General features: G+C 48.4%; 1 protein-coding gene across 1 annotated transcript in view; it reads left to right on the top strand.

Annotated features, from left to right (window-relative positions):
- Positions 1-18,292, top strand: part of LOC144493884 (flavin-containing monooxygenase 5-like) — a 40,302-nt gene that overhangs the window by 21,974 nt on the left and 36 nt on the right. Inside the window, exons 3-8 of the mRNA XM_078213466.1 lie at positions 717-882; positions 4,171-4,313; positions 8,250-8,449; positions 13,145-13,497; positions 16,167-16,239; positions 17,927-18,292. The exon at positions 17,927-18,292 is cut by the window's right edge and continues 36 nt beyond it. Coding sequence (XP_078069592.1) covers positions 717-882; positions 4,171-4,313; positions 8,250-8,449; positions 13,145-13,497; positions 16,167-16,239; positions 17,927-18,272 — 1,281 coding nt within the window. The 3' untranslated portion in view covers positions 18,273-18,292. The remainder of the gene's footprint in view (positions 1-716; positions 883-4,170; positions 4,314-8,249; positions 8,450-13,144; positions 13,498-16,166; positions 16,240-17,926) is intronic.

The following is an 18,292-nucleotide window of genomic DNA, read 5'->3' on the forward strand; positions in this document are numbered from 1 at the left end:
TTGAAGCTTCCTTCCGCAATGGTTCTTCTCCTAGCTTGTCGCTGATTTGGCTGTGTCTGTGACAGATTTATACCTTCCTTGGGATTGTGTGTCCCTTGCATTTCTCTGTCCCTGACAGGTTTCCACAGACGTCCATGTTGTGGTTTCCCATCTGGCATTTAGAACGTAGAACATGACAGCGCAGTACAGGCCCTTCGGCCCTCAATGTTGCGCTGACCTGTGAAACCAATCTAAAGTCCATCTAACCTACACTCTTCCAATATCATCCATATGCTTATCCAATGACCATTTAAATGCATTTTGTACAACTCCATCGTAATCTCCCTGCTCTTCCGTTCTATACCTCGGTTAATAAAGGCAAGAATCCCCATATGCCTTTTACCCACCTGATCTACCTGTCTTGCTGCCTTCAGGGATCTATGGACACGCATCCCAAACTCTCTCTGGTCCTCTGTCCTAGCATCCTACCGTTCAGTGTGTATTCCCTTGACTTGTTAGTCCTCCCAAAATGCATCACCCTACACTTCTCAGGATTAAATCCCATTGGCTACTGTTCTGTCCATGTGACCAGCCCCTGTATTCCGAGAGCTTGGCTCTCTATTTTACTCTGCTACCGATTTTTGCGTCCACGGTGAGTGAATTCTAGGTGGGTGCGACATGATTGCCTCACTGACGATGCCGGCATCATTGATTGAAGCTGTTTCCTGTCTCCACAGACTGAGGTCTGCAGCATAATGAGGAACAAAGATTTCTCCTCCACTGGACAGTGGGACGTGATAACCAAAGATCGTGACGGAAACACAAAAACCTCTCTTTTTGATGCCATCCTGGTTTGCACCGGCCATCACTGTTATCCGCATATCCCACTGGACTCATTCCCTGGTGAGTATATGTGTCCATGTGTAGCACATGGTACTTCACAATTAATGATGTATTCAGGACCCCACAAATGCATGATGATACTGTGCTCTGAAGAAATGTATTTTTGTATCATTTTTCTTGTGAGGGGTATGTTTAAAATTCAGCTCTGTTGCACACAGTGCCGATTTGTCTGCACCAGGCAACATCTTTTCCCAAAGGTAGGGGAGTCTAAAACTGGAGGGCATAGGTTTAAGACGAGAGGGGAAAGATACCAATGGGTCCAGAGGGGCAATTTTTTCACACAGAGGGTGATGAGTGTCTGGAACAAGCTGCCACAGGTAGTAGTAGAGGCGGGTACAATTTTGTCTTTTATAAGGTGTTTAGACAGTTACATGGGTAAGATGGGTATAGAGGGATATGGGCCAAACATGGGCAATTGGGACTAGCTTAGGGGTTAAAAAAAGGGATGGCATGGACAAGTTGGGCTGAAGGGCCTGTTTCCATGCTGTAAACCTCTATGGCTTGCTGAGAATACAGGCTAATAATTAATTTTAGCTCGGGATATGTTTGTTTTAATCTGAGTTGATGCATTTCTCTTTATTTTTCTGTGTGGAGTTTGCACGTTCTCCCCGTGTCTGCGTGGGTTTCTTCCGGGTTCGCCCGTTTCCTCCCACAGTCCAAAGATGTGCAAGTTAGGTTGTTTGGCCATGCTAAATTGTCCCTTAGTGTCAGGGGGATTAGCAGGGTAAATAGGTGGGGTTAAGGGGATAGGGCCTGGGTGGGATTATGGTCGGTGCAAACTCGATGGGCTGAATGGCCTCCTTCTGCACTGTAGGGATTCTACGATTCTATGATTTTTGGTTTTCTTCCTGGGGTTTCAGAGCAGGGTTTTGATTGACAGAGGCTTAAGAGGAAGAGCTAAGCTTTTACAGGGAAAAGCAGGTAGTTACTGCCTGGAATCTGAAACAGAAACAGTAAGTACTGGAAGTACTGGAAAAACCCTTTATATGAGAGTGTACATTGCCACGCCATGTCTTGTACCAACGACGGTATCCTGATGTTCCCTTTTTCCTGGGCTATCCTTTCATTGCTCAGAGGACTTGGGAAGATGGGTTAGGCCCCAATTTGTTGCATATTATCCCAGAAGAGATCTCGAATGTTGTGTAGCTCTGCCTTTGTTATCCTGCGTTATGACATGGAGGTGATGTTTCCCTCAGCGCGATTTCGGAACCCCCCCACCCACCAAAGGAATATACCTCATCTCGTAATCTTAAGTAAGTGTGCGTGGGATAGTAGGAAGCTTCTGGTTTTGGTAAATTAAAACAGGATCTGCCACTCTCTAACACGAACAATTAATGGGTCTTTATTTTAGGACTGGTGATAACCTTATTCAAACAGTTAGTAAACTGAATAAACTCCCCAATAAAATGCTGTTCCAATTACAGGACTCATTCAGGAATAATACAGAATATAGTCACTCAAATAATGTAATACCAGGCATCATTTGGAAGTATGAGCTTTCTTCTGATGCTTTGGTGTGGAATACTTTCTGAGTTGGTTTCTCCCATTTAGATGGTGATTTGATGAAGTTTTCAGGATTTCATATGGGAGCCTCACTTAACCTCTTTTCCCCAGGAGGTAGCAAGCATAGTCTCACCGTTATTTCCCCCTGTCCGAGTTTAAATATCTGGAATCACCTCACAGTATTCCTGTGAGTGGCTGGAGGCTGTTAACAACACTCACATTTGGATTCCATTGGTTCTGTGCCTCTGCGTGCTTGTTTTAAACCCATTGGTTCAATTCAAAAGCCTGTTTTGCTTCGCTGGAACTCTGGCTGCTGCTTTGGATACAAATGTTCCAAAGTTGGCTCCTGCTTTCTGCAGTTTAAAATCCCAAGCATAAAGACACATGCTTTTTAAAGAGACAATGCTCTGTGATTTCTTTTGGTTTTCTTAGCATTTCTTTTCGATATTTACATTTGTCAAAAGTCGCATTTTAACCTTATAGTTGCAACTTCATAACACCTGTCATAGTCATACGGTGCACAAAGAGCCCTTCGGCCCATCGAGTCTGCACTGACAATAACTACCATTAAAGTTGCACCAATCCCATTTCCCAGAACTTGTCCCATATCCTTGAATGTTGTGATATTTTGAGTGCTCATCCAATTATTTTTTAAAGGTTGTAAGGTTTCCTGCCTCCACTTCCTTCCCAGGCAGCGCATTCCATATTCCCAACACCCTCTGAGTGAAAAACATTTTCTCAAATCCCCTCTGAACCTCCTGACCGTTACCTGAAAATTATGTCCCCTCGTGACTGACCCCTCAACTAAGGGGAACAGCTGCTTCCTACTCACCCATGTATGCAAATTAAACAATACTTAAATAAGACAAGTTCCAATTCCAAACTGCTAACCCATTACTACTAGTTCTAATCAAGCAATATTTCTCTTATAGACTTAAACTCCCTCTTTGTGATTAGTTGGCAAAACAAGGGCCACCTTGCTTTGACTTAAGTTACCAGCCCTGGAATTTCAGAAGCCCTCTGGAGAGAGAAAGAGAGAGAGAGGGACTTGCTTTCTTCTGGCAGCCCAGGCAGCAACTGCTTGCATTCTAAAATGAAACTGAAACTCTTTCTATCCTGCAAGCTTAGCTCTTTCCATTAAGCACATGACTATGTCCCTATCAAAGAGCATCATCAAAACTTTAATCTGAAGCCCCAGGAGGCATGTACGAAAACACAAATCCATTCTCTTTGCTTAAACAAACACTTATCATGTTCTCCCAGCCACTAATTTAAAGGTTTTCTTGGGCTAACCATCACCCTGAGTTTAGAAGAATGAGAGGCGACCTTATTGAAACATATCAGATTTTCGGTGGGGGGGTGGGGAGGGGAGGAAGGTTTGACAGGGTCGATGCTGAGAGGTTGTTTCCCCTTGTGGGAGAGTCTGAGACCAGAGGGCAGAATCTCAGAGTGAGGGGGGGGTCACCCATTGGAGACAGAGATGGGGAGGAATTTCTTCTCTCAGAGGGGAGTGAATCTGTAGAATTCTTTACCGCAGAGGGCTGTCGAGGCTGGGTCGTTAAGTATGTTCAGGGCTGAGACAGACAGATTGTTAATCAGTGAGTGAATCGAGGGAGATAAGGGGCGGGAAAACAGGAGTTGAGGATTATCACATCAGATCAATCATGATCTCATTGAATGATGGGGCAGACTCGATGGGTCAAATGGCCTACATCTGCTCCTATGTCTGATGGTTGTATGGTGTTCTTGCATCATTCCGATATTCCTGCATTCACCCCTGTCCAGGCATTGACAAGTTCAAAGGTCAATACACTCACAGCAAGACATACAGAGAGCCACAACTCTTCAAAGGGAAGCGAGTGGTTGTCATTGGCGTTGGAAACACTGGAGGTGACCTCGCAGTCGACATCAGCCACTCTGCCAAGCAGGTGAGTAAAAAACATTGAACATACTCGCTGCACTTGTTTCAGGGCAATTTAGCATGGTCAATCCACCTAACCCGCACATCTTTGGATACTAAGTGGCAAATTAGCATAGCCAATCCCCCTAACCTGCACATCTTTGAACACTAAGGGGCAAATTAGCATAGCCAATCCCCCTACCTGCACATCCTTGGACACTGAGGGGCAATTTAGCATGGTCAATCCACCTAACCTACACATCTTTGGACACTAAGGTGCAATTTACCATGGCCAATCCACCTAACCTACACATCTTTGGACACTAAGGGGCAATTTAGCTTGGCCAGTCCAACTAACGTGCACATCTTTGGACACTAAGAGGCAATTTAGCATGGCCAATTCACCTAACCTGAGCATCTTTGGACACTAAGGGGTAATTTAGCATGGCCAATCCACCTAATCTGCACATCTTTGGACTCTAAAGAGCAATTTATGAGAGTCATGGACAGAGTGGATAATCAGAAGCTTTTTCCCAGAGTGGAAGAGTCAATTACTCAGGGGCACAGGTTTAAGGTGTGAGGGGCAAGGTTTAAAGGAGATGTATGAGGCAGATTTTTTACACAGAATAGTGGGTGCCTGGAACTCGTTGCCGGGGGAGGTAGTGGAAGCGGATACGGTAGTGACTTTTAAGGGGCATCTTGACAAGTACATGAATAGGATAGGAATAGAGGGATATGGTCCCCAGAAGGGTAGGGGGTTTTAGTTCAGTCAGGCAGCATGGTCGGTACAGGCTTGGAGGGCCGAAGGGCCTGTTCCTGTGCTGTAATTTTCTTTGTTCTTTGTTCTTTGTTCTAATTGACCCTATGGCCCTGGGAAAAAGACTCTGACTATCCACTCTATCCAAGCCTGTCATAATCTTGTAAAGATCTATCAGGTTCCCCCCTCATCCTCCGAGGCTCCAGTGAAAACAATCCAAGTCTGTTCAACCTTCCTTCGTAGTCCATATCCTCCAAAGCAGGCAACATCCTGGTAAATCTCTTCTGCACCCTTTCCCATGCATCAACACCCCGTGGTTAGTGGACTTGTACCTGGGTTGGTGGGATTGTCTTATGGAGAGAGATTGGGGCAAACTGGGTCTCTATTCTCCAGAGTTTGGAAGAATGAGGGACGATCTCATTGAAACCTACACAATATTAAACAGGATAGATTGGTCAGGGAGGTGTGGGTTAGAGGTTTCCCGGTCGGCGGGGAGTCGGGAACCGGGGGCAGAATTTAAAATGAAGGGAAATCTATTAAGAATCGAGATGAGGTCGGAGATATAGCTGACATATAAGACCTATAAACCACTGAGGAATAATAGGCTATGGACCACACTCTGGTTAATAGGATTCGTATAGATGAGTCTCTGATGGTCAACATAGACATGATGGGCCGAAGAGCCTGTTTCTGCTGTATGATTCTATCAGCTGTGGTCTCATTGGAGGAAGAGGCTCAAAGGGATATTTTTTCAATTTATTCACAGAATGTGGGTGTCACTGGCCGGGCCCAGCAGTTACTGCCCATCCCTAATTGCCCCTTGAGAAGGTGGTGGGTGAGCCGCCATCTTGAACCCGCTGCAGTCCTGTTTTGTTGTAGGTACACCCACAGTGCTGTTAGGGTGGGAGTTCTAGGGTTGTTATTGGACATCAGTCAGTCCATGTGGTATAGGTACACCCACAGTGCTGTTAGGGAGGGAGTTCCAGGATTGTTATTGGACATCAGTCAGTCCCGTGTGGTGTAGGTACACCCACAGTGCTGTTAAGGAAGGAGTTCCAGGATTGTTATTGGACATCAGTCAGTCCGTGTGGTGTAGGTACACCCACAGTGCTGTTAGGGAGGGAGTTCCAGGATTGTTGTTGGACATCAGTCAGTCCGTGTGGTGTAGGTACAGCCACAGTGCTGTGAGGGAGGGAGTTCCAGGATTGTTATCGGACATCAGTCAGCCCCGTGTGGTGTAGGTACACCCACAGTGCTGTTAGGGAGGGAGTTCCTGGATTTTGACCCCAGCGACAGTGTAGGAACAGCTGATATGTTTCCAAGTCAGGATGGTGTGTGTGGGGCTCGGAGGGGGAGCTTGCAGGTGCTGGTGTTCCCCATGTATCTGCTGCCCTTGTCCTTCTAGGTGGTAGAGGTGGCGGGTTTGGAAGGTGCTGTCGAAGGAGCCTTGGTGAGTCGCTGCAGTGCATCTTGTAGATGGTACACACGGCTGCCTCTGTGTGTCGGTGGTGGAGGGAGTGAGTGTTGAAGGTGCGGGTTAGCGTGTCGATCGAGCGGGGGCTGCTTTGTCCTGGATGGTGTTGAGCTTCTCAAGTGTTGTTGGGAGCCGCACTCATCCAGGCAAGTGGAGAGTATTCCATCACACTCCTGACTTGTGTCCGTGTAGATGGCTGTCCATTTCTCTGACCCATTGTACATCATTGTTCGTAGATATAATATTGGGTGGGGGGCGGGGGGGGGGGGGGGGCGGGGGGGGGGGAGCGGAGGGGGGGTCACTTTCCCTAAATCACTGTTTTCCTCTTGAGTTGTTTTGAGTGAGCTGGCCAATTTGTTGGCCACTTTATGGAGATTTAACTCGCCTCACTGTTGCATTGTGGGTGAAAATATGGATTTGCCCATGGGTTCCGTCCGATTGTTCTTCGGATTAATGCCCACAGGTTGGCAACACGGTGGCGCAGGGGCGGCACGGTGACACAATTGTTAACACTGCTGCCTCACAGGGACCTGGGTTCGATTCCCGGCTTGGGTCACTGTCTGTGCGAAGTTTGCACATTCTCCCCGTGTCTGCGCGGGTTTCCTTCAAGTGAACAAAGAACCAAGGAAATTACAGCAGAGGAACAGGCCCTTCGGTCCTCCAAGCCTGCACTGACCATGCTGCCCATCTGAACTAAAACCCCCTACCCTTCCAGGGACCTTATCCCTCCATCCCATCCTATTCATGTATTTGTCAAGACGCCCCTTAAAAGTCACTGTCGTATCGGCTTCCACTACTTCCCCCGGCAGCAAGTTCCAGCCACCCACCACCCTCTGTGTAAAAAACTTGCCTCGTACATCTCCTTTGAACCTTGCCCCTCGCACCTTAAACCTGTGCACCTAGTAATTAACTCTTCCACCCTGAGAAAAAGCTCCGGTTTCCTCCCACAATCCGAAAGACGTGCTGGTCAGGTACATTGGCCATGCTAAATTTGGACTATTGTGAGCAGTTTTGGACCCTATATCTCAGGAAGCATGTGCTGGCCTTGGAAAGAGTCCAGAGGAGGTTCACAAGAATGATTCCTGGAATGAAGAGCTTGTCGTATGAGGAACAGTTGAGGACTCTGGGTCTGTATTCAATGATGTTTAGAAGGATGAGGGTGGGATCTTATTGAAACTTAAAGGATACTGCGAGGCCTGGATAGAGTGGACGTGGAGAGGATGTTTCCACTCGTCGGAAAAATTAGAACCAGAGGACACAACCTCAGGCTGAAAGGACGATCCTTTAAAACAGAGATGAGGAGGAATTTCTTCAGCCAGAGAGTGGTGAATCTGTGGAACTCTTTGCCGCAGAAGGCTGTGGAGGCCAGGTCATTGAGTGTCTTTAAGACAGAGATAGATAGGTTCTTGATTAATAAGGGGATAAGGGGTTATGGGGAAAAGGCAGGAGAATGGGGATGAGAAAATAATCAGCCATGATTGAATGGCGGAGCAGACTCGATGGGCCGAGTGGCCTAATTCTGCTCCTATGTCATATGGTCTTATGGTCTAAATTCTCCCTCAGTGCACCCGAACAGGTGCCGGAGTGTGGCGACGAGGGTATTTTCACAGTAACTTCATTGCAGTGTTAATGTAAGCTGACTCGTGACAGTAATAAATACAATTAAAGCTTCTATAAAGCAGACCGATCAATCGAAGGAACCTTGTCCTCACGTTGTTCTGCCCTCCCCCCAGGTCTTCCTCAGCACCAGGAGTGGCAGCTGGGTGTTCAGCCGTTTGGCGTCTGAGGGTTACCCAGTCGACATGATGTTACACAACCGCTACGCCTGCCTGATGAGCAGCATCTTCCCTGACACCCTCGTCAGCTCGTACTATGAAAGGACATTGAACAGTCGATTCAATCACACCAACTATGGACTGCAGGCAAACCACCGGTACGTAAGACACGCTGGCCATTCAGACCAAGGGAGCTTTGCCGTGATGGGTGAGGACGCTGGACTAATGGAGAGATTGCTAAGTGCCCCTCGTAGAATCCATAGACTCCCAACAGTGCAGGAGGAGGCCATTCAGCCCATCGAGTCTGCACCAATCACAATCCCACCTAGGCCCTATTCCCATAACCCCACATATTTACTCTGCTAGACCCCCTGACACGAAAGGGCAATTTAGCATGGCCAATCCGCCTGACCCGCACATCCTTGGACTGTGGGAGGAAACCGGAGCACCCGGAGGAAACCCACGCAGACACGAGGAGAACGTGCAAACTCCACACAGACAGTCACCCAAGCCGGGAATCGAATCCGGGTCCCTGGCACTATGAGGCAGCAGTGCTAACCACTGTACCACCGTGCTGCCACTGTGCCACTCTCGTGCCCTGTAATCTCTTGGGATGGACAAGGTTCCTATTTCCCCGATCGATTGAATCCATTCTGAAGGGACAATTCTAGGTCGCGACTGAGAAAACACTTTGCCTCATCATAAGCTTAAAGTGCTTGGCTCCCAGCTACTCCCAATCCAGATCCATGCGGGTGCTCAATTATAATATTTCCCAGGTCACAGGAAACAGGACATGGCTTGTCAAAGTTTTCCATCTCGTACTCATCAGCACAATTTGCAAGAATTCTGAATGCTAAAGGAACAACAAGCTACACCTCAGGGCGGGGGTGGAGTGGGGGGATGCAGTGGGAAGAGTGTAGACTGGTTGGCAAAAGTGGACTTTAATTGGCACAGACGTTGCCATGAGAGGATGCACCAGTTTACTGCTGATTGACAGTTAACTACCAAACTCTGTTTAAATTCAAACCGGGGTGGCTCTGATTGGTTGGGGCATTGCCCTGCAGAATGAACCAGTGAACGGCTGGTACCTGTTTTGATTTGTTGAAACACACTCCCTGGCAATGCTTCGACCAATCAGATTCTGCCTGCCGACAAGTAAGCACAGTCTTGTCATGAAGTACGAATCATGGTTACCTTCTATATCGGATATTCTTGCGATCGCCCTGCTGAGTGCAACATGAAAAGCTTCGACAAGAGTGTCCTTTTCATTTCTGGAACGCTCGAGAGGCTTGTTGCCAGGCGATTATTCCCGAGTTTGCCAAGCTTGCTGGGAGACAGATTTATTAATTTGATTTGATTTGATTTATTATTGTCACATGTATTAATACAGTGAAAAGTATTGTTTCCTGCACGCCATACAGACAAAGCATACTGTTCATCAAGAAGGAAAGGAGAGAGTGCAGAATATAGTGTTACAGTCGTAGCAAGGGTGTAGAGAAAGATCAACTTAGTACAAGGTAAGTCCATTCAAAAGTCTGACAGCAGCAGGGAAGAAATCAGTTGGTACGTGACCCCAAACTTCTGTATTTTTTTCCCGACGGAAGAAGGTGGAAGAGAGAATGTCCGGGGTGTATAGGGTCACTGATCATGCTGGCTGCTTTGCTGAGGCAGTGGGAAGTGTAGATGGCGACATGGTGCCACAGTGGTTAGCACTGCTGTCTCACAGCGCCAGGGACCCCGGTTCGATTCCCGGCTTGGGTCACTGTCTGTGTGGAGTTTGCACTTTCTCCCCGTGTCTGCGTGGGTTCCCTCCGGGTGCTCCGGTTTCCTCCCACATTCTGAAAGACGTGCTGGTTAGGTGCATTGACCCGAACAGGCGCTGGACTGTGGCGATTAGGGGAATTTCACAGTAACTTCATTGCAGTGTTAATGTAAACCTTCTGACTAATAAATAAACTTTAGACAGAGTCAATGGATGGGAGGCTGGTTTGCGTGATGGATTGGGCTACATTCACAACCTGTTGTAGCTCCTTGCGGTCTTGGGCAGAGCAGGAGCCATACCAAGCTGTGATACAACCAGAAAGAGTGCTTTCTGTGGTGCATCTGTAAAAGTTTGTGAGAGGCGTAGCTGACATGCCAAATTTCCTTAGTCTTCTGAGAAAGTAGAGGCGTTGGTGGGGCTTTCTTAACTATAGTGTCAGCATGGCCGGGGGGGGGGTGCGAAGACTGATTTATGAGCCGGTTACAAAGCAGCCTCAAGGAGTGGCGAGGGGAAATCTCATCAGGATAACAGTGGGTGAAACACGGCAGGTGGATTATCGCACGGGGGAAAAAGAATTGAAGTCATCGGCTTGGACAGAAGGAACAGAAATGCCAGAGCATTTCTCAAGGAGCGGGGTACTAGGAGGTGTCGGTGTTTAAAGGTTCATCAGTCGTGAAGGCCAACCTGCAAGTGTGGCAGCCAGTCGGGAAGGCCTTTATTGCGAGAGTGTTCGAAAACAGGAGCTAAAGAGGTCTTGTTTCAAACGCACAGTGCCTTGGTGAGGGGATGCCCAGAGTATACAGTACAGTTTTAGCCTCCTTACCCGAGGAAGTCCACTCGCGATAGAGGGAGTGCAGCGAATTCCTACTGTACCAATGCCTGGGATGGTTCCAGGGGAAGAGATTGAGCAGATAGGCCTGTACCCCCTAGTCAGCGAAGCAAAACGAAGGGGTGATCTCTTCCAAAACATGAGTTATTTTATCGGCACTGGGATGGTCAGTGCAGATAGGATGTTCCTCTGGTTAGGGTGTCACTGGGAGGGGCGGCATAGTCTCAGGGCCAGGAGGAAGGCCATTCAGGGATGTGATTAGGGGGAATTTCTTCACTCGGGATGCGGAGGTGGTGAACCTTTGGACTTCTCCAGTCCAGAGGGATGCGGGGGTCTGTCATCAAGTCTGTTGAAGAAGGAGATGGATAGGGTTTTTTGGAAACCCTCAGGGAATTATGGAAACTGTGTAGGAAATGGTGAGGTGTTAGAACGTCAGCCATGATGATGCTACTATCTATGATTTATTATTTACGAGCTGTAGAAGACACTCTTTGGCCCACAGCTAGAGTGTGCATCTCTGACTCTGTATTCCTCGGGGTTAGAAGAGTGAGGGGTGACCTTATTCAAACATATAAGACCCTGAGGAGGGGTTGACAGGGTAGATGGTGAGATGTTTTCAAAGTCTCGAACAAGGGGACAAAGCTACAAGATAAAGGGCCGGTCATTTCAAACTGAGGTGGTGTAGAAATCTCTTCTCACAGAGGGTGGTGAATCTCTGGAATTCTCTGCCCCAAAGGTGCTGGAGGCTGGATCATTAGAAGTGTTTAAAGTGGAGGTGGATAAATGAAAGATCGAGGAATAGAGGGCTGTGGGGAAGTGACACAGAAAAGGAACTGAGGCCAGAGTAGATCAGAGAATCATAGAGTCATAGAGGTTTACAGCATGGAAACAGGCCCTTCGGCCCAACCTGTCCATGCCGCCCAGTTTTGACCACTAAGCTAGTCCCAAATGCCCGCATTTGGCCCATAGCCCTCTATACCCATCTACCCATGTAACTGTCGAAACGCTTTTTAAAAGATAAAATTGTACCCGCCTCTACTACTACCTCATTCCAGACACTCACCACCCTCTGTGTGAAAATATTGTCCCTCTGCACCCTTTGCTATCTCTCCCCTCTCACCCTAAACCTATGCCCTCTAGTTTTAGACTCTCCTACCTTTAGGAAAAGATATTGACTATCTAGCTGATCTATGCCGCTCATTATTTTATAAATCTCCATTTATCTCTATTTTAAGATCACCCTTAAGCCTCCTACGCTCCAGAGAAAAAAGGTCCAGTCTATCCAGCCTCTCCTTATAGCTCAAACTATCAAGCCCCGGTAGCATCCTAGTAAATCTTTTCTGCACTCTTTCAAGTTTAATAATATCCTTTCTATAATAGGATGACCAGAGCTGTACACAGTATTCCAAGTGTGGCCTTACCAATGTCTTGTACAACTTCAACAAGGTGTCCCAACTCCTGTATTCAATGTTCTGACCGATGAAACCTAGCATGCTGAATCTTTACCACCCTGTCCACGTGTGACTCCACTTTCAGTCACAATGTTATTGAATGGTGGAGCAGGCTTGAAGGGCCGAATGGCCGAATATTTTGGTTGCCACACTATAGGAAGGATGTGGTCACACTGGAGAGGTTGCAGAGGAGATTCACCAGGATGTTGCCTGGGCTGGAGCGTTTCAGCTATGAAGAGAGGCTGGTTAGACTGGGGGTGTTTTCGCTAGAGCAGAGAAGGCTGAGGGGGGACCTGATTGAGGTGTACACAATGAAGAGGGACATAGATAGGAGAGATAGGAAAGAACTTTTCTACTTAGTAGAGGGGTCAATAACCGGAGGCAGGCATTGGGGGCATAGATTTAGAGATCAAGAGTAATTAAGAGATTTCGAGGGGATTTGAGGAGAAATCTTTTCACCAGAGGCTGGTGGGAATCTGGAACTCGCTGCCTGAAAGGGCGGTGGAGGTGGGAACTCTCACAACAATTAAGAAGTGTTTAGATGAGCACTTGCATAGTCATAGCATAGAAGGATAGAGAGAAAGTGCTGGACAACAGGATTGGGATAGGTGATTGTTGGCTGCACAGATATGATGGGCCGAATGGGCCTCTGTCTATGCTGGAAAACTCTATGATGGTTGGGATCAGGGGGAATTATAGGGATGGGCAAATAATACTGGCCTTGCCGGCAATGCCCACCTCACGTGAATGAATGGACCAAAGACCACAAAGGCATGTCATTGGTTGAGACTCTTTCCCTATCTCCTGGCAGCGCTCTGGTGCGACAGCCAATGGTGAGTGACGAGTTACCAAGTCGGATCATCTCAGGGGCCGTCCTGGTCAAACCCAACGTGAAGAGTTTCACCGAGACCTCGGCGGTTTTCGCGGACGGCACGGCGGAGGAGGTGGATTGGGTGATGTTCGCCACCGGCTACTCGGTGGCGTACCCCTTCCTGAAGGACGAGGTGGTCGATGTGAAGGCCAGCCACGTTTCCCTGTACAAGCTCGTCTTCCCTCCCCAGCTCGAGCACCCAACCCTGGCAATCATCGGCCTGGTCGACCCATTGGTGGCCATTCTGCCAATATCGGAGATGCAGTCCCGCTGGGCCACCCGTGTCTTCAAAGGTTTGACTACACTTCACATTAATGAGGGGAAACATACGTCAAAATATAGAAAATAGGAGCAGGAGAGGCCAATCGGCCCTTCCAGCCTGTTCCTTCCTTCTTTATGATCATCCAACGCAATATCCTAACACTGCTTCTCCCCCATATCCCTTGATCCCTTTAGCCCCAAGAGCGATATCTAATTTCTTCTTGAAATCACACAATGTTTTGGCCCCAACTGCCTTCTGTTGTAGTGAACTCCACGCATTCACCACTCTCTGGGTGAAGAAAATTCTCCTCATCTCCGTCCTATATCCTCAGACTGTGACCCCTGGTTCTGGACTCCCCCACCATCGGGAACATCCTTCCTGCATCTAACCTGTCCAGTTCTGTTAGAATTTTATAGGTTGCTATGTGATTCCCCCCCTCCCCCTTCTGAACTCCAGTGAATATAATCCTAATCGACTCAATCTCTCCTTATGCGTCAGTCCCACCATCCCCGGAATCAGTCTGATAAACCTTCTCTGCATTCCCTCGAGAGCAATAGCATCCTGCCTTTGATAAGGACAACATCAGAGAATCCATAAAATCCCGACAGTGCAAAAATAGACCATTCAGCGCATCCAGTCTGCACCAATTCACCAAAAGAGCATCTAACACGGGCCCACCCCTCCGCCCTATCCTCATAACCCTGTACATTTTGATCATGGTCAATCCACCTAACCTGCATATCTTTGGACACTAAGGGGCAATTTAACACGGCCAATTCACCTAACCCGCACATCATTGGACACTAAGGGACAATTTAGCACGGCCAATCCATTTAACCTACACATCATTGGACACTAAGGGACAATTTAGCACGGCCAATCCATTTAACCTACACACCTTTGGACACTAAGGGACAATTTACCATGGCCAATCTACCTAACCTACACATCTTTGGACACCAAGGGGCAATTTAGCATGGCCAATCCATCTAACCTACACATCTTTGGACACCAAGGGACAATTTAGCAAGGCCAGTCCACCTAACCTACACATCTTTGGACAGCAAGAGGCAATTTAGCATGGCCAATCCATCTAACCTACACATCTTTGGACACCAAGGGGCAATTTAGCAAGGCCAGTCCATCTAACCGACACATCTTTGGACACCAAGGGGCAATTTAGCATGGCCAATCCATCTAACCCACACATCTTTGGACACCAAGGGGCAATTTAGCAAGGCCAGTCCACCTAACCTACACATCTTTGGACACCAAGGGGCAATTTAGCAAGGCCAGTCCACCTAACCTACACATCTTTGGACAGCAAGAGGCAATTTAGCACGGCCAGTCCACCTAACCTACACATCTTTGGACACCAAGGGGCAATTTATCAAGGCCAGTCCACCTAACCTAAACAACTTTGGACACGAAGGGGCAATTTAGCATGGCCAATCCATCTAACCCACACATCTTTGGACACGAAGGGGCAATTTAGCAAGGCCAGTCCACCTAACCTACACATCTTTGGACACCAAGGGGCAATTTAGCAAGGCCAGTCCATCTAACCTACACATCTTTGGACACCAAGGGACAATTTAGCAAGGCCAGTCCACCTAACCTACACATCTTTGGACACCAAGGGGCAATTTAGCAAGGCCAGTCCATCTAACCTACACATCTTTGGACACCAAGGGGCAATTTAGCAAGGCCAGTCCATCTAACCTACACATCTTTGGACAGCATGAGGCAATTTAGCATGGCCAGTCCATCTAACCCACACATCTTTGGACACCAAGGGGCAATTTAGCAAGGCCAGTCCACCTAACCTACACATCTTTGGACACCTAGGGGCAATTTAGCAAGGCCAGTCCATCTAACCTACACATCTTTGGACACCAAGGGGCAATTTAGCAAGGCCAGTCCACCTAACCTACACATCTTTGGACACCAAGGGGCAATTTAGCAAGGCCAGTCCACCTAACCTACACATCTTTGGACACCTAGGGGCAATTTAGCAAGGCCAGTCCATCTAACCTACACATCTTTGGACACCAAGGGGCAATTTAGCAAGGCCAGTCCACCTAACCTACACATCTTTGGACACCAAGGGGCAATTTAGCAAGGCCAGTCCACCTAACCTACACATCTTTGGACACCAAGGGACAATTTAGCATGGCCAGTCCACCTAACCTACACATCTTTGGACACCAAGGGACAATTTAGCCAGGCCAGTCCACCTGACCTGCACAACTTTGGCCACTAAGGGGCAATTTAGCATGGCCAATCCACCTAACCTACACATCTTTGGACACCAAGGGACAATTTAGCAAGGCCAATCCACCTAACCTGCACAACTTTGGACACCATGGGACAATTTAGCATGGCCAATCCACCTAACCTGCACAACTTTGGCCACTAAGGGGCAATTTAGCATGGCCAATTGCAATAAGACGAAAAGTGTAACACGTCCCACCCAGTAAAACATTCCAGCTTCAGGGCGAGTGGGCGGTTTGGAAAATTGCGCTTCATGAAGTTGTATTCTTCAGTCTGCCCACTCTGAGACTGAGAAATTCCCTCCCGAGGTCAGCGCAGCTTCAAACATTCCGTTCAGTCTGCGCTCCCGCGCGCGATGTTTCCCGTGATGGCGGGAAGGGAAAATGTTCTCAAAGATGGAGTTGACTTTCGATTGTATTGTTACAGGTTTGATCAAACTACCATCTCAGCATGACATGGAGGCAGAAATTAGAGGCAGGGAGGAGAAGATTGTGGGCAGGTATGTATCACCCGAGCATTCGCAATGCCTCAGATACTGAAGCAGTCCGTGTCCAAATGCAGCAAGACCTGGACAATATCCAGGCTTGGGCTGACAAGTGGAGAGTAACATTCACACCACACAAGTGCCAGGCAATGACTATCTCCAACAAGAGAGGATCTAACCATCTCCCCCTTGACATTCAATGGCATTCCCATCGCTGAATCTCCCACTATCAACATCCTGGGGGTTATGATTGACCAGACACTGAACCAGACCCAGCCATATAAATACTGTGACTACCAGAGCAGGTCAGAGGCTGGGAATCCTGCGGAGAGTAATTCACCTCCTGACTCCGTCCCCAAAGCCTGTCCACCATCTACAAGGACACAAGTCAGGAGTGTGATGGAATACTCTCCACTTGCCTGGATGAGTGCGGCTCCCAACAACACTCGAGAAGCTCGAAACCATCCAGGACAAAGCAGCCCCCGCTCGATCGACACGCTAACCCCCACCTTCAACACTCACTCCCTCCACCACCGACGCACAGAGGCAGCCGTGTGTACCATTTCCACTGTACCCTGCTCTGTAGCGATTCTATGATCTCGTATGAACTCCCTAACAGCACTGTGGGTGTACCTACACCACACGGGACTGACTGATGTCCAATAACAATCCTGGAACTCCCTCCCTAACAGCACTGTGGGTGTACCTACACCACACGGACTGACTGATGTCCAATAACAATCCTGGAACTCCCTCCCTAACAGCACTGTGGGTGTACCTACACCACACGGGACTGACTGATGTCCAATAACAATCCTGGAACTCCCTCCCTAACAGCACTGTGGGTGTACCTACACTACACGGGACTGACTGATGTCCAATAACAATCCTGGAACTCCCTCCCTAACAGCACTGTGGATGTACCTACATCACAAGGGACTGCAGCAGGTTCAAGATGGCGGCTCACCCACCACCTTCTCAAGGAGCAATTCGGGATAAAGGATAAATGCTGGTCCTTGCCAGCGACGCCCACGTTCATCAAATGAAAGAGATTGACGTTAAGAGAAAAGTTTCAATCGTCCAATCCAATCTGGTTCACTGATGTCTTTCAGGGAAGGAAATCTGCCATCCTTACCCGGTCTGGCCTACATGTAATTCCAGAGCCACAGCAATGTGGTTGATTCTCAACTGCCCTCTGAAGTAAAGCTAGTGAGGAGGGCAGCACGGTGGCACAGTGGTTAGCACTGCTGCCTCACAGCTCCAGGGACCCGGGTTCAATTCCAGTCTCGGGTCACTGTCTGTGTGGAGTTTGCACATTCTCCCCGTGTCTGCGTGGGTTTCCTCCGGGTGCTCCGGTTTCCTCCCACAGTCCGTGCTGGTTAGGTGGATTGGCCGTGCTAAAATTGCCCCTTCGTGTCATGAGGACTAGCTATGGTAAATGTGTGGGGATAGGGCTTGGGTGGGTTTGTGGTGCAGACTCGATGGGCCAAATGGCCTCCTTCTGCACTGTAGGATTCTATGAAATGGCCTCGCAAGCCACTCAATTCAAGGGCAACTAGGGATGGGCAATAAATGCTGACCAGCCAGCGATGCCCGTGTCCCATGAATGAATATGAAAAAGAATAGGCTGTGACAAAGTTATTAACAGGTCACAACCGTGGCAGACACTTATTGTCTTGGTGTGTGTTGTTCACCTCTCTAGGGCTGGCGGGTCACAGCGGCGTACCCTGAAGATCGATTATATTCCCTACATGGACAGACTGGCGGAGCAGATTGGATCCAAACTCAACATCAAGCGCCTCTTCCTCACTGACCCAAGGCTTGCTTTCCAAGTCTTCTTTGGCCCTTGCTCCCCCTACCAGTTCCGCCTGGTGGGCCCCGGGAAATGGGTGGATGCCCGAGCCACCATCTTGAACCAGTGGCAGCGTTCCCTGAAGCCCACCAAGACACGGTCCCTGGGGGACAGCAGCGACGATGCCACCATCATGTTGCTGCTCAAGCTCATTGGCTTTCTGGCAATGATCTGTGCCATCTGCTTCTACTTCTGAGCCCTCGCCACCTATCATAT

Source organism: Mustelus asterias, chromosome 5 (genome assembly GCF_964213995.1).
Source record: "Mustelus asterias chromosome 5, sMusAst1.hap1.1, whole genome shotgun sequence".
Taxonomy (NCBI): Eukaryota; Metazoa; Chordata; class Chondrichthyes; order Carcharhiniformes; family Triakidae; genus Mustelus; species Mustelus asterias.